The sequence below is a fragment of the Neomonachus schauinslandi genome, chromosome 7 (genome assembly GCF_002201575.2).
Source record: "Neomonachus schauinslandi chromosome 7, ASM220157v2, whole genome shotgun sequence".
NCBI lineage: Eukaryota > Metazoa > Chordata > Mammalia > Carnivora > Phocidae > Neomonachus > Neomonachus schauinslandi.
The window spans coordinates 167,424-184,387 of NC_058409.1; the positions used below are offsets into that span (position 1 = coordinate 167,424).

At 47.0% G+C, this 16,964-nt stretch overlaps 1 protein-coding gene and 1 non-coding gene across 2 annotated transcripts in view; one reads left to right on the forward strand and one right to left on the reverse strand.

Moving 5' to 3' along the window:
* Positions 1–16,964, reverse strand: part of OBSCN (obscurin, cytoskeletal calmodulin and titin-interacting RhoGEF) — a 113,388-nt gene that overhangs the window by 95,802 nt on the left and 622 nt on the right. The window contains exon 2 of the mRNA XM_044917033.1: positions 779–948. Within this exon, the coding sequence (XP_044772968.1) occupies positions 779–948 (170 nt within the window). The remainder of the gene's footprint in view (positions 1–778; positions 949–16,964) is intronic.
* On the forward strand, positions 10,700–10,810 carry LOC123325372. Its single transcript, XR_006540388.1, has one exon. It is a non-coding gene; the product is annotated as a U6 spliceosomal RNA (small nuclear RNA).

Genomic DNA, 16,964 nt, shown 5'->3' on the forward strand with positions numbered 1-16,964 from the left:
GAATTGGTGAGAACCGAGTTAGCGGGGAATTGGTGAGAACCGAGTTACCGGGGAATTGGTGAGAAGCGAGTTACCGGGGAATTGGTGAGTGGAAGTGAAGGATTAAATAAGGTGATGTTAGCTGTTTTCAGCGTCCTCACACACAGTCTTCCTGGACGATCCTGAAATTACTGAGAAAGAAGAAACTGAGTCCTTTTGTCTTGTTTAAATCTGTCTTGACTGGCACCAAGCCCCCTTTTTAGTTTTAGGTTTCTTCATCTTTTTTATTTTATTTTTTATTCATTTATTTTTTTTGAAAGATTTTATTTATTTGAGAGAGAGAGAATGAGCAGGGGGTAGGGACAAAAGCACAGGGAGAAGCAGACTCCCCATTGAGCAGGGAGCCCGATGTGGGGCTTGACCCCAGGACCCCAGGATCATGACCCGAGCCGAAGGCAGACGCTTCACTGACTGAGCCACCCAGGCACCCCTCATTTTTTATTTTTTTGAAAGTTTACTTCTTTCTTTATTTTTTAGTAATCTCTGCCCCAGGCAGGGGGCTCAGACTCACGATCCTGTGATCAAGAGTTGCATGCTCTTGCAAGAGAGCCAACCAGGCGCCCCAAACCTGAGTCCTTTTAAACCAACACGTGTAAGTCAACGGATGCTGACCCTGTGGTTGTATTTGCAGACCTCGGGGCTGCCTCCTGGGGCCGTCGGGTGCGACGAGCATTCAGACGTGCTCCAATAGTTGGGAATGAAGGAAAGCGGAGAAACCGGGGAGGCAAGCCCGTCTCACCTGCCGAGTCGGCGCCTCTTCCACGCCTCGCTTCCTCTGGGTCATTCCAGAAGAGTGGGTGTCCAGGGGTAACCGTGTGAGGTAGCCGCCGCGAGTGTCTGTGATGGAGGTAAAGCTCGAGCGCTGCTGGGGGGCCGTGGGGGGGATTGCAGGGCTGTGCTTCCACCAGGCTGCCGGAGACACAGGCCGTGTTCGAACCGGTGACCTTGGGCTGCTGTAAGGACCACGGCCGGGCAGGTTCTACGGCAGAGGTTACAGGTCGCCGTTCTGGGGGCTGTATGTCTGCGATCGGGGCCGTCAGGGCTGTTTCGTTCTGATGTCTCCTGGGCAGTGTGCTCCCACGGCCTCTTGGTGCTGGTGAAGACACGGGGGAGGTCTGTCTTCCTGTTCCTGTGAGGACCCTGACTCCAGCCTGAGGCTCCACCCCATGACCTCATCTAACAGGAGTCGTGTCCCAGAGCCCCAGCTCCCAACACCCTCCCACGGGGCTAGAGCTCCAGCTGAGGCCTCAGTCCACAGCCGGCTTGCACACAGCTCATGTGAGTCCGACCGGAAGCCTTGTGATCATCCCCACGGCCAGGCCGCCGTGCCCGGTTGTGCGGCGTGTGGCCTTCTGCGGGGAGCGGAGCACCACACACGGAGCCGCTCAGCCACACGTAGGCCAAGCGCTCTGCTGTGAGGCGACCTGCCCTGAGCTCTCTTGTCGGATATTTGGGGTGTGGGATGAGGGCCATGGGGACCGGGCGGGGCTCTGGTCACATATCCGAACATCATCGTGGCTGGTGTGTCCACTCACCAGCCGAATCATCAAGCCCGGCCTTGTCCTGCGTGTGCTTCCCACGCGCCCACAGGGCCCCCTGGAGCCCGAGCCGGGCAGTGGGGTGAGTGTGTCCAGTCGTCCCGAGGGCTGAGGAGCATCACCAGCACTTAGTGAGTGGGCCAGGTTCTGCCTCAAGACATACATTCGTCCTAAAATACTGGTACTGTCGGCTCCTAGCGCCCTGCACCCCCTCTGTGAACACGGGGATGGTGCAGGAAGGCAAGCAGGTGGTGGTGTGCATGAATTTGCTGGGGCGGCCGTAACAGAACCATAGAAATTTGTGTTTCCACAGTTGTGGAGGCTGAAGTCTGAGATCATGGTGTGGGCAGGGCTAGCTCCCGCTGAGGCCTCTCTCCTCGGCATGTTGATCACCATTTTGGGCTCCCACGGCCATCCCTCTGTGCGAGTCAGTGTCCTAATCTCTTCATGTAAGGACATCAATCATATTGGATCAGGGCCAATTCAGGTGACCTAATTTAACTGTATTACCTCTCCAAAGACCCTATCTCCAAGGCGAGCCCTCTTCCACTGTTGGTGGGAATGCAAGGTGGTTGCAGGCACTTTGGAAAACAGTGTGGAGGTTCCTCAAAAATTTAAAAATAGAGCTACCCTGTGACCCAGCAATTGCACTCCTGGGTATTTACCCCAAAGACACAGATGTAGTGAAAAGAAGGGCCACAGGCACCCCAATGTTCATAGCAGCAATGTCCGCAATAGCCAAACTGGGGAAAGAGCCTGGATGCCCTTCAACAGATGAATGGATAAAGAAGATGTGGTCCATATATACAATGGAATATTACTCAGCCATCAGAAAGGATGAGTAACCAACTTTTACATCAACATGGATGGGACTGGAGGAGATTATGCTAAGTGAAATAAGTCAAGCAGAGAAAGTCAATTATCATATGGTTTCACTTATTTGTGGAACATAAGGAATAGCATGGAGGACATTAGGAGAAGGAAGGGAAAAATGGGGGCGGGAATTGGAGGGATAGAGGAACCATGAGAGACTATGGACTCTGAGAAACAAACAGGGTTTTAGAGGGGAGGGGGGAGGGGGGATTGGTTAGCCCGGTGATGGGTATTAAGGAGGGCACGTACTGCATGGAGCACTGGATGTTATATGAAAACAATGGATCGTGGATCACCACATGGTCTAGTGGATAACCGAACATAAGAAAAATAAATTACGGTATTCCCTCTTCCCTCAAAATATACACTCCCCCCCCCCAAAAAAAAACAAAGACCCTATCTCCAAATATGGTCACATTCAGAGGTCCTGGGGGTTAGGACTTCAGCACAGGAATTTGGGAGGAACGCCAGTGGGTCCGCAACACAGAGGAGGGGGTATGAAAGCGTCGTATGTTCAAGCAGCTGGGACACATCAGGAAACCTCTCTAGAGTGTTTCCCGTTGCACCCATGATGGCAGGAAGTCCCAGGGAGCTGGGAGCACTCCCCGGGCCGTGTGAGTTCCGACCCGAGCACAAGCACATGGGTGTGGACCGCGCTGCCCTATCCCGTTCTGGTGGGCCCCGTTGATCTCCGCTGATCCCTCGACCTTCTGGGGACGTGAGCATTTTCTCAGGCACGCACGGGCCTGTGGAGCCTTGGAGGCCTGTAGATTGACTAGGGGAGAGTGGTGGGTTCAGGGTACTGAGTCCTGCTAGCCGAGGGTGGGGCTCAAGTTTTCTCTGATGCCCCTCTACGCCCCATGATGTCTCTTCATATAGTCCCTGCACATTGCTTTCTCTTTTTTCCCCTTAACTTTATATTGAAAAAATGACATATGCTCATTTTAGACAAGTTGGAAAGTATAGAAAAGTGTAAAAGAACAGAAAAAAATTCGTTATTAAAAATGTCTTCCCCAGAGGTCACTTTTATCACAATATTGCCGAACAGTCCTCTAAAGTCTTGCATAGCTTTTCAAGTAGTTGAGTTTATATTAGTTAATATAAACACTCTCCTTACTGGTACAAAAGGAGCATGTCCCTGGACACTTAGTCTGAGTTTTAATAGCTACAAACATTTTGTTACCTAGATGTGCCGTGAGTTTTAACCATTCACCTTTTATTAGAATTATAGGGTGGGTCCAGTTTTTTTCCACCATCATAAATAAAACTGAAACGAACATACACATGAAGATACAAAGTGCTTGCGCATTTCTTTCTTTTTAAAGCTTTTTATTTATTTCAGTCAATTTTTATTTTAATACATTTCATTTATTTTCGAGAGACAGAAAGAGAGCATGCACAAGCAGAGGGAGAGAGAGAATCTCAAGCCGGCTCCCCACTGAACGCAGACCGATGGGGCTCGATCGCACCACCCACGAGGTCGTGACCTGAGCCGAAACCAAGAGTGCAGGCTTCACCCACTGAGTCACCCACGTGCCCCTGGCTCACATCTTAAACACCATTCACCTGTTTGGTGTTTGTTCTTTTTGTTTGCTGTTATAAATATGTTTTCTTCCTTTTTACCTCTAATTTGTTTTCATACATGGAATGTACTGATTTCTGCAGTTTTGGGTTCAGAGGCAAGTTTTAACTTGCCTAGCGCTCTCAACAATTTCTGAGTTACCTCTCGGGCAAGGAAATTAGATTTCCTCAGGAAACCATCACATGGGCTGGAAAGAATGACAATGCGATGTTCCTGTTTGGTCCTCATACTGCTCATTTTTCTCTGACCTGACTGTGCAGGTCGCCACCTCCGGACCAGGGTTAAAAATACCCATGGGTGGACTGGTCCTGCTCCCACGTGTGAGGAGGACACTACGAATTTTTCCATTCTGCGTGCGGTCGACTTTCGGGAGTCGTATCAGTTTGCTAGGACCGTCCTAACAAAGCACCACTAACCACATGAATGGACAGGTAGAAATTTATTGTCTGTTTGTTCCAAGGGCCGGCAAATCTGAAATCACGGTGTTGACAGGGCGACACGCTCGGACACCCAGAACAGAGCCCTTCCTTGCTGCTTCTAAATGCTGGTGTCTGCCGGCAACGCTTGGCGCCCCTTGGCCTGCAGGTGCTCTGCCTGCATTCTCCCATGGCTGTCCCTGTGTCCGGGTCCTCACGTTGTCCTCTCCCTCTGTCTAAGGACTAAGGGTCCACCCTCTTCAGGTATGACCTCGTCTTAACTCCCTGCTTCTGCAACTAGCGTTACAACTGAGCACCTTCTGCGAGTTAGGACTCCGACCTAACAATGCCATCTGTAACCGGGGCGAGAGAGATGCTCATCATCACGGCATGTACTTGGTCCTATGACTGTTGCCGTAAGGAGTATTTACAAATCAGCCATCGATCAATAAAACACATCAATAAAGACACTGAATTTTATTAAGTGTATCGCTAGCTTTCCTGGAGACGACCGAGTGATTGCTTTCATGCTCTTGTCCTATTACTGTGGTGAGCGCCATTAACCGGTTCCGTTCTTTTCCAGTGTTACTGAGGCGCCCTTGACATACCGCCCCGCAGACGTTTAGGGTGTACAGCATGAGGACTTCGGTATCACGAAATGACTGCCAAGATAAGGTCACTGAACATGCATCATCGCATATACATACAAAACAGAAAACAGAATTTTTTTCCCCCCTTGGGATGAGAACTTTTACGATTTACTCTCCTAGCAACACCAAGCGTACCATCGAGCTGTGTTAACTCTAGTCGTCATGATGTACGTCCCATCGGTGGTACTTATTTATTGTGTAATGGGGAGCCTGGAAGGTTGTGCCTTGGCCCACCTTCATCCAGTTCTCCCGCACCCCCTGCCTCTGGTAGCCACAAATCGGATCTCCTTCTGCATGGTTTTTTGTTTTTTTTTTTAATTGCACACACAAGTGAGGTTCGACAGTACTAATCTTTTTCTGTCTGACCTATTTCACTTAGCATAAAGCCCTCAAGGTCTTTGTTGTTGCAAACGGCAGGATTTCCCTTTTTTAATATACATATTATATATTAAAAATACATATATACAATTATATTGCATACAATACAATATATATTATATATTAAAAATATATACAATATATACAATTATATTGTATACAATACTATATATATTATATATTAAAAAATATATATACAGTATATACAATTATATTGTATACAATACAATATATATATTCTATATTAAAAACATATATACATACATACCCCTGGGAGGGCTGCCTGGAGGAGTCACATCCCGTCCCTTCTGGAAACAGGTGCGCTCTCAGGGAAGGGAGCTGCGTGGGAGACGTGTAGGACTCGGATTTCAGGACTGGCTGCTTTTGCAACCACAGGGCGTTTTTCTCACAAAAGGTCATATATGTATATATATATGAGAAAGAGACAGAGAGAGAAGGAGAGAGGAGAGGGGGAGATACCGCATTTTCTTTATCCACTCATCCGTTGTTGGGACACTTAGGTTGTTTCCACACCCCGGCTACTGTGCATAATGCTGCAATGAATTTGGGGGTCCTGGCATCTTCAGCACTAATTTCATTTCCTTTGGATATATACCCAGAAGTGGAATTGCTAGCTCATATGGTAGTTCTACTTTTTAAGTTTTTGAGGAACTTCCCCACTGTTTTCCCTAGTGGGTGTACTAATTTACAGTTCCACCAACACTGCACAAGATTAACCAATTTCTTAACACTGGAAAGTCTCTCTTCACCCCCTGCCCCCCCCTTTTTAAGTCTTTTGCTGAGCTACCAGATCCAGGGGTTTGTGGGTGCTCAGCAAATTTGTGTCTGTATTCCTCCTATCTGGTTAAAGCTGGAAGGAAGGAGCACCTTCCTCGAGTCCTGGAGCAGAGAGCTCAGGCAGGAGAACGGAGCAAGGCAGAGCTGACGGGGCTGAGAGGCAGGGGGAGGTAGAGGGACACAGGCAGCACCCGGATTTGCAGCTTGCCCTCTTCATTCTGTGGGTCCCAGGACGGAGGCTCTCCTCCCTGCAGCGACCTCTGTGGGCTCCCTACTAATGGCTGAAGACAGCGTATCCTCCAGGCCCTGCGCAACCCCAACTGCACCACCTGAACCACTAAGCACCGTTGGATTAAAAAGAAAGACAGCAGGAGGGCGCCTGGCTGGCTCAGTTGGTTAAGCGACTGCCTTCGGCTCCGGTCATGATCCTGGAGTCCCGGGATCGAGTCCCGCATCGGGCTCCCTGCTCAGCAGGGAGTCTGCTTCTCCCTCTGACCCTCCCCCCTCTCATGCTCTCTCTATCTCATTTAAAAAAAAAATTAAAAAAAAAAAAGAAAGACAGCAGGAGTGTTTTTCACCCATGGAGTGCATCAGGACGTGGAGTTTGCATAGGAAGGATAGCCCAGGGCCCCCAGAGCAGCCCCGCGTGCAGGGCCAAGCGGCGGGAACATGCGCGCACCAAGGGTGTGTGTTCACCACAGTTCTCTTCCGCAGTTCTCCTTCGGGTTCTGTGAAGAGAAGACCGGCTGTCCTTTTGTGGTGACTCATGCAACTTCCCTTTTCAGACCGGTCCTCCCTAACATATTCAGATTTCTCTATAAAGCTCTAGCCAAACTTTTTATTTATTTATTTATTTTAATAGGTAAGAGGTAACATGATAATGCATAATAGCGTCAGAGGCTGTCAAAGCAGCAGATGGAGATTTGGGAGACACTCCAGATGGCTACGTGCAGTTCTTCAAGCGCAGCTGGGGAACCTTCTGAGCCCTGGCAGCCTTTCAGGGGATCCGCGAGGCTCCCACTACTCTCACAATAGTATGGAGACATCTCTTTTTCAGTCTCACAAGGGCGCAGTGGAATTTCAGTAGGCTCCGTGATGTATGGTATTGCAACAGACAGAATGCAGAATCAGATGTGAGAATTCAGTTTTCCACTCAATCAGACCTCAGGAGATGTGCCAAGTGTAAAACAATGTCACTCCTCTTACAAGACGTTCGTTTGTTTTGGGAAACAGCTTTATGAAAACTGTGTTATGGAGGTTCACGTGTTTATTATTATTTTAAAACAAAGTAATAATTAACATTTTTCTCCCCGTTAATTTATGACACCGTAAATATTGATGGATGTGGTGCTCCCACGAAGGCCCCCGGGGGTTCTCATTTCGGGGAGTGGAAAGGGTCCTTGAGACCAAATCCGTGGAGAACTGGTGCTGCAGACTTTTAAACGCTGAGCACGCCACCCTCTCCAGCCCTGCCGAGTCTCGGTCAAAGGGAGAGCATTAGATGGGACGGTTTCCAGTGTCGCTTCTGAACAGTTGCAGGCTTGCAGGCGCCTTTCTTCTGGCTGGCTGTCCCTGAGGCGCGAAGAGGAGCGGAAGGGAGGCGAGGGTGCAGGGAGCGGAGGGCCCCGCCGGCGTGGGGGCTCCGCAGTGCCCGGCTCAGGGGTTCAGTGCGTGCAGAGCCGGGGATCTGATTTGAACAGGACTGCGGATCTGCGAGCACAGAGGAGCGCAGGCAAGGTCCCGCGGGGGTGGATCACAGCCTGGAGACGGTGTGGAGAGGGTGTGCCGAAGTCACGAGCTCACAGCTCCGCGGGTGCGCAGCAGGGCGCACGGAGCCTTTGGTCCCAGTTCCCAGCAAAGGAGGCGCAGGCTCCCGCAGGCTCAGGGAAGGGAGCTGGGGCGGGGGTGGGGGTGGGGGGGCCGCTGGGAGGGCTGCCTGGAGGAGTCACATCCCGTCCCTTCTGGAAACAGGCGCGCTCTCGGGGAAGGGAGCTGCGTGGGAGACGTGTAGGATTCGGATTTCAGGACTGGCTGCTTTTGCAACCACAGCGCGTTTTTTTCTCGCAGAAGGTCATAATAATCACTGGATGCCAGACTCACTACCCCTCCTGTCCTCGCCCACCCCTACAGGCGGCGACATGCCCCTTCATCCGGACAAACAGCAGCTTCCGCCAGCCTCCCGGCCGTTCCCTGTCCCGGCTGTTCCAAGGCCTCGCGCGTGGCTCTCTCCTCCGTTTCCAGGCCTGGGCATGCTCCTCGGTGCGTCCTTTTCTTCATCTGCATCTGGGGGTGAGGGCGCGAGAACTGCCGCTGACAGCCATGAGCAGTAGAGGGCGGCAGCGAGCAGCAGGCCGAGCTGGGGGCACCCCGACCCCCCGAGTTAGGCCCGGGCAGCTGTTGGGGCTGCAGAGGCCTGCGGGCCACGCATCAGGGTTCGCTTAGAGTGCTGGGCGGGAGAGCCAGAGAGATGCAGAGACAGACGGAGGCCAGGCCAGGCCCGCTGAGATCCCCCAGCGAGGCTGGCGCTGCGCTCGGGGTCTGGAAAGAAGTGTCTGGAATGTGGGCAGGAAAAGTATTACGACAGCACAAGTCAGGCCGCTTCCATCCCCCCCCCTTTTGTGATTTGAGTGCATTAAAAAAAAAAAGGAGAAGAGATGACAAAGCAGAGTTACGAAACGGGTGTGTGGACACTGGTTACCTGGGTAAACCTGCATTTACATTTATTCAAGGTCCCGTGCAATGACATTTTATTTCTAGGCGCCCCAAAAGGCAGTGATGGGGCTCTCCGCCCGGCGCAGAATTTAAAGTTCTGTTTCTGAACACAGTCATCTCACTCTGGGATTCTCGCCGAACTGGGGCGTTTTATACGAGGAGGAGCTTCAGCGACAGTTGTTGTTAAGGAAAAAAAAAATCACCCTGACACTTGTCACAGTGGGAAGACTTCACAGGACTGTTGTTAACGGAGGTCTTCTTGCAGGAGGGGAGCGCGATCCCGCTCAACCTGAAACACTGCAGAGACAGCTGGGGATTCACGCCCGAAAACAGGCAGGGCGCCGGCGGCTGAGGACGCTCCTGAAACCCACCCGACAGCATTCTTGCCAAAGGCCCAGGGGGCTGAGCCTTCCAGGGTGGGGGTGAGAAACCCGATCGGAGGTCCTCGGGCGGGGGCAGGGCTTCGCAGGAATCTCGGGGAAGGCGGCAAGGCCGGCAGAAGGCAGGGTGAAGGCCAATTTCAGGGCCTCCTCAAGAACAGGCTCAAAGGAACCTGAGAGAATTCTGGTCAAGGTGAGGCTTCTGTCACTGTGCGACGTTACCTGAAAGGCTGATTTTTTTTTTTTTTAAATCTCCTACCATACCTAGAAATACCTTCAATAATATTGTGCTTTGAACAAAAGCCTTGCAGAAATATGAAAAAAACTATTAGAATGAGGTACTGCAGGGAGTATCAATGTAGGAAAGACATTAGGGTTCGAAGCCTGCGGCCAAGAAAGAGATCTCGAGCCGTCTTTGGTACAAAAAGGTGGTTTTATTAAAGCGCGGGGACAGGACCCGCGGGCAGAAATAGCTGACCCGGGGTCATGAGGAGTGGCCCGGTATATACTTTCAAGTTGGGAGGGGGTTGGGAGAGCTTAAGTCTCTAAGGAATTTTGGAAGCAAGGTTTCCAGGACCTTGAGGGGGCCAGCTATTGTTGGGAGAAGGTCCTTTATTACCGTCTAAAAAAACCCGAGTCATGAGTCCCTTCAGATGTCTATCGGTGGCCCGTACGCCTGGGGGATGATGACCAACATGTATCTTGGGGGGTAGAGATAAAGGAAGTTTCCAAAAGAACTTTTATACGTTAAAGTAGACTCACAGGATCCTGGGGGGTTGGGCTAAGATTGCCTGTTGCCCTTAGCAAAGTATTAACATCCAGGCAGGTGAGTCCCTAGAGGAGGGTCGCTCTGCCTGTTTCAAGGACTTGTCAACGGGCTGTAGGTAGTGAGGAAATTTAATAATTGTTCTTCTGCCTTTATTTCCCACATCAAAATGGCCAGGAAATAGGCCTGTGCTTACACTTGTGTGTGTGTGGAAAATTATATATATCTCCACACTTTTACTTTGACTTTTATGTTGATTATTTTTTCCAGCTTGATTGAGATACAGTTGACTTATAACACTGTGTAAATTTAAGGAGTACAGATTGTTGATTGGATACATTTATATGTTGCCGAATGGTCACCCCCAGCGCCTCCATCATAGCACATAATTACCATCTCTTTTCCTGGTGAGAATATTTAAGAGCTACTGCTTTTGCAACTTTCGAGTATGTAATACAGTATGGTTGACCGTAATTCTTGTGTGCTGTTGGCGGAAATGTAAATTATTTCAACGACTTTGGAAAATAGAATGCAGGTTTCTCAAAAAATTAAAAATAGTACGACCATGTGCTCACTTCGGCAGCACAGATATTAAAATTGGAACAACACGGAGAAGGTTAGCGTGGCCCCCCCCCGCGCAAGGATGACACGCAAATTTGTGAAGCCGTCCGTATTTTTAGAGAAATTTTCATTCCAATGAATTCATATATTATTGGACATTTACATAATTCAGGGTCGGAATAAATTGAAGTCTGTTGGTCCATGTGGCTTAGTGTCCCACCTTCACATTAAATGTCATGGCTATCTTTTATTTGAGAGAGAGAGAATGAGAGAGCGCACATGAGAGGGGGAGGGTCAGAGGGAGAAGCAGACTCCCCGCCGAGCAGGGAGCCCGTTGCAGAACTCAGCAGAACTCGATCCAGGGACTCCAGGATCATGACCTGAGCCGAAGGCAGTTGCTTAACCAACTGAGCCACCCAGGCGCCCCACCCCCGTCATGGCTATCTTTTAAGCATGAAAAAAAAGAATAGAATTACCATATCATCCTGCTATCCCACTTCTGGGTATATCTCCAAAGGAAATGAAAACAGGGTATCAAAGAGATATCTTCACTCCCATGCAACATTACTCACTTTAGCCAAGATATGGAAAGAACCCAAGCGTCCACCAGTGGAGAGTGCGGGAGCTCGAATCTAGTCTGAGGCTTCTGATCTGCATCACAGAGGTGAGGATGCTTGCTTGCATCCTGGCCTGGGAACAGACAGGCACTTTTCCCTCCCAGTGTCTTCCATGATTATTCCCTATTATTCCCGCATCCTCCTCCAGCCCTGAGGCCTCTCCTTCCCCTTCATCAAGGCTAACTGTAGGCAACATGATGATGGGGACTTCAAGCTACTCCCTCCATCCACCCTGATTCTTTTCCTAAATACAAAACTCGATGCTTCTTTTTACCAGCACCTGTCCTCAGAGGTGGTGTGGATGGACCTGTTTATGTTACGTGCATTTGAGCCTTTGCATTTTTCACATGGGACAAAAGGGTCTGTTATCATCTGAAAAGACAATCCTAGACGTTCGTGAGCTGACAAGCCTGGGGAAGTATCGTTTAAGACAGGAGTCCCTCCCTAGTTCCTCTCCTGTTGGAAGCCGGCCAGTTGCCCCAAAGCCAGTTCACCTAACAGCAGTTTGCCCAATGCTCAGTCACATTTGTCCTAAAATTGTACAACTCAGACTTCGCTTTCCCATATTTTAGGATAGTTTCAGCACCTTTTGTGATTTGTCTGTTAGATGGCATTTCCTATTTGTCTGCAATCTATCTTAAAAAAAAAAAAACAACACACCTATTCAGTACCTAACCTGCTTTATTCTCAGGTTACCAATAAGGAACACACTTTTCAATACTTAATGTGTGGCTTACTATATTTTCCTATTTGACCCTTCTCCTTGGGGTTTTGCTCTGTTTAAATGGGCATTTATCAGTGTTCCCAGCTCACCTATTAGCATGGTTTGTGTGGGGATCCTGCGTTTGCCTGCATGCAGCTGTGATCTTGCTCATCTAGTGGTGCTTGTCTACACCTGGGTTCATGATGCTGGAAAGGGCTCAGGGATGTCCCTGTTGTCTTACTGTTACTGATTTCTAGTGTTAACCCGTTATTGTAAGAGAACATGCTCTGTGTGATTTAAATTCTTCTAAATTTACTGAGATTTTTTTTTTTAATGGTCCAAGGCAAGGTCTACTTTGATAAATGTGCCAATGTTCTATGACCCCTTGGAAAAAAATGTGTGTTTTGCTGTTTTTGGGTGGAGTGTTCTGTGTATGTCAGTTCAATCCAGTTGGTTAATTTGGTGTTCAGTTCTTTTATGACCTCCCTGAATTGCTGTCTGTTCTATTGATTACTGAGAGTTGAAGTCCCAACTGCGATTGTACATCTATATATTTCTTCTTTCAGCTCTATCCGTTTTTGCATTCTCTTGTTTGGGTTTTTTAAAAAAGTGTTAATTTTTGTATACTATATCTTTTTTTCCTGCTTTAGCTTTTCAACTTACCTCTATCATTGTATTTGGAATGACTGTAGATAGCTGTGGAATCTGAGTATGATGGGGTGGTAGGTAGGGTGAAAGACAAACCCCCCTGTTGGCCCCATTGGAACCTTGGAGTGGGGAGGGATAGAGGTGAGGGTGTTTTCTAGTGTTATTTGAGTAGGTATTGCCCTCCCAATTTTCTGTTTTTTGGTCTCCCTTTTCCTGGTGCTTTGACTAAGGGCAAGATACTTTTTTGCAACATTTTTTTTTTCGGTCGACTGTTGGTGGTTCTGGGTTGGAGATACGGGGGAATCTTTTTTCTCTACCCTTTTATGTTCTCAGTTGGGGCCCCAGTAACAAAAGACATTAACAAGAGAGAAGCTTACAGATTTGTTTACTATGAGTTTTATATGACATCGGAACCTTCATGAGGGAATAAAGATCTGAAGAAGCAGTTAAGTCTGAACATTTTTACAAGAGGTTTGATGAAGAGTGGGAAGTCATGGAGAGATGTGATAGGACAAAAAAAGGGTATAAGAGAAAACTGCCGGTTATTTTACCAGCAAAAATGGGTTTATTCAGGAATAGCAGAGAATTGAGGTTTTATGACCTGCTTCAGGGGGAAGGTCAGAAAGTCCTTCCTTCACTTGCCATTTCTTAATTCCTTCATCCTGAAATATTCCATTATGCCAAGGGGCCATATTTGGGGGCAGAGTGTCCTGAACTCCATCAGAGGATTCTTTCCTGCTCTATTCAGGATGTAAGGGAGGCAATAAGGAAACCCAGGGGCCTTACCGTTCTGTGGTCATGATATCCCAAGGTCCACCTTCTTCTTTAGAACTTTCAGAGACTTGTTATGCTTTTTTTGTTGTGTTGTATCCAGGATTCTTTAGTTGTGCAAAGGAGGACTTGGAATGGAGTTCCTTCATTTTGGTGGAGCCACAGGACCCTACCTCAGATTTTAAAACAACCTGCTTATTAGAGTATAAACTACTTCATTCTTTTTAGCAACTGTGGAGCATTCCGTGGTCTGGGTGTATCACATTTTATTTAAACTGTAGAATGGTGTTTATTGAAAATAAACTCTGTAACCCCCACTGGGATTTCCATCACCCACTTTCCTTTAGGAGCACCAACCCAAAGCAATCTACACATCCGATGCAATTCCTATCAATATATCACCATCTTTCACAGAGCTAGAACATTCCTAAAAGCAATCTTGATCAAGAAAAACAAAGCTGGCGGCATCACAATTCCGGACTTCCAGCTCTACTACAGAGCTGTCATCATCAAGACAGTATGGGACTGGCCAAAAACAGACACATGGATCAATGGAACAGACTAGAGAGCCCAGAAATGGACCCTCAACTCTACGGTCAACTAACCTTCGACAAAGCAGGAAGGAATGTCCAATGGAAAAAAGACAAATGGTGTTGGGAAAATTGGACAGCCACATGCAGAAGAATGAAACTGGACCATTTCCTTACACCACACACAAAAATAGACTCCAAATGGTTGAAAGACCTCAATGTGAGACAGGAGTCCATCCAAATCCTAGAAGAGAACAGAGGCAGTAACCTCTTCGACCTCAGCCGCAGCAACTTCTTCCTAGAAACATCGCCAAAGGCAGGGGAAGCAAGGGCAAAAATGAACTTTTGGGACTTCATCAAGATAAAAAGCTTCTTCACAGCAAAGGAAACAGTCAACAAAACTAAAAGGAAACCTATGGAATGGGAGAAGATATTTACAAAGGACATATCAGATAAAGGGGAAGTATCCAAAACCTATAAAGAACTTAACAAACTCAACATCATAAAACAAATAATCCAGTTAAAAAATGACCAGAAGACATGAACAGACATTTTTCCAAAGAAGACATCCAAATGGCCAACAGACACATGAAAAAGTGTTCAATATCACTCGGCATCAGGGAAATCCAAATCAAAACCTCAATGAGATACCACCTCACACCAGTCAGAATGGCTAAAATTAACAAGTCAGGAAACGACAGATGTTGGCGGGGATGCGGAGAAAGGGGAACCCCCCTACACTGTTGGTGGGAATGCAAGCTGGTGCGGTCACTCTGGAAAACAGTATGGAGGTTCCTCAAAAAGTTGAAAATAGAGCTACCATATGATCCAGCAATTGCACTACTGGGTATTTACCCCAAAGATACAAAAGTAGGGATCCGAAGGGGTCCGTGCACCCTGATGTTTATAGCAGCAATGTCCACAATAGCCAAACTGTGGAAAGAGCCAAGATGTCCATCGACAGATGAATGGATAAAGAAGATGTGGTATCTACATACAATGGAATATTATGCAGCCGTCAGAAAGGATGAATACCTACCATTTGCAATGATGTGGATGGAACTGGAGGGTATTATGATAAGTGAAATAAGTCAAACAGAGAAAGACATGTATCATATGACCTCACTGATATGAGGAATTTGAGAAACAAGACAGAGGATCATAGGGGAAGGTAGGGGAAAATGAAACAAGAAACCGGAGGGGGAAACAAAGCATAAGAGACTCTTAATCTCAGGAAACAAACTGAGGGTTGCTGGAGTGGAGGGGGGTGGGAGGGGTGGCTGGGTGAGGGACTTTGGGGAGCGTATGTGTTATGATGTGTAAGAATTGTGTAAGGCTGATGAATCACAGACCTGTACCTCTGAAACAAATAATACATTATACGTTAATAATAATAGTAAAAAAAAAAAGAAATTCACCTTCCTGAAGCAGGCAAAATACAGACTTAATCTGTTGGGCCTGAATGAATTTGCTTAGTTCCCATTAGTTTTAATGGGGCTGCACAGTTAATCTACATCACCTAAAACAAGAGCTGTTTCAGGAACCAAATCACACAATTCAGTTTTCAGTCATGGAATACTAAACATAGCCGGTGGAACAGGACCTTTTTTGACCTGCTCTTTTTTATGTTTTAACTTAAACTTGATTGCCTACTGGTCCTTTAAGATAACATTTTTGCTGTAAAATAGTTTCATTTTGTGATGAAACACACCAACTGAATCATGAGGAATAAAATGAAGATTTCTCCAGACCCAGGGAGTGGGCCGTGTGGCCCTCTGCGGCGCTGGGTAGCGTGAGCTGGTGTGTGTTTGGTAGCGTGTCTCCGTACACACACGTTTATGTACACACATCCTCACAGGGTACCCTTGGCCTACTATGACTGGGGGTGTGCGTAAAACGTTTGAAAGGTGTTCTCATGCCAAATGGTAATTTCCTCTGACCTGCAAAGTGAAATTTAAACCAATCCCATGTCTTTATTAATACTTTTTTTTAAAGCTTTCTTATTGTTTTAGGTCATCTCTACACCCAGCATGGGGCTTGAACCTACAACCTGAGATCAAGAGTCATACCCTCTACTCACTAAGACAGCCAGGCACCACCCCCCCCTTTTTTTTTAACAGTCCTAAAGGTAGAACCTTTTCTAATTAGATCAACATGAGTGTAAGTTGTGTAACTTATTATGAATATCATGGATATGCTCTAAATTTACATTTTAAGAAGAAATACCATTTGAATTATGTTGATTACAGCTGATTTTAAGAAGTCACAGGGAGCTGCATAGGATCACTTGGAACATCATGTTTCTTATGACTATACTTATATTCTCACAAAAGTTCTATACCGTTTAGTTTAAAAATTTTGTATCAAATATTTGGAAAATTAGAAGCTTCTTTTCAACATGTGTTGATATGACTTGAATTATTATTTTCTGAAATTAAGAGCCCTGAATCTACCTGTAAAGCTTTTCACATAATGCGCTTAAGCCTTTGTTTTATTATTGTTGATTTACAGCTTAGTTATTACTTAGGTTTTCTTGATAAGAATGCCATCAATGTGCATGCTTCTATGTTTCCCAAAAAAAAAAAAGAAAAAAAGGATGTGTCTGGATGAATGTATAAGAAAAAATAAAATCTTTCACTGTGAAAAAAATAAAATAAAAAAAGAAACGACGTGGATGGAACTGGAGGGTATTATGTTGAGTGAAATAAGTCAAACAGAGAAAGACATGTATCATATGATCTCACTGATATGAGGAATTCTTAATCTCAGGAAACAAACTGAGGGTTGCTGGAGTGGGGGGTGGGGTGGGAGGGATGGGGTGACTGGGTGATAGACACTGGGGAGTGTATCTGCTCTGGTAAGCGCTGTGAATTGTGCAAGACTGTTGAATCTCAGATCTGTACCTCTGAAACAAAAAATGCAATATATGTTAAGAAAAAAAAAGAAGAAGGTAGCGGGAGGGGAAGAATGAAGCGGGGGAAATCGGAGGGGTAGACGAACCA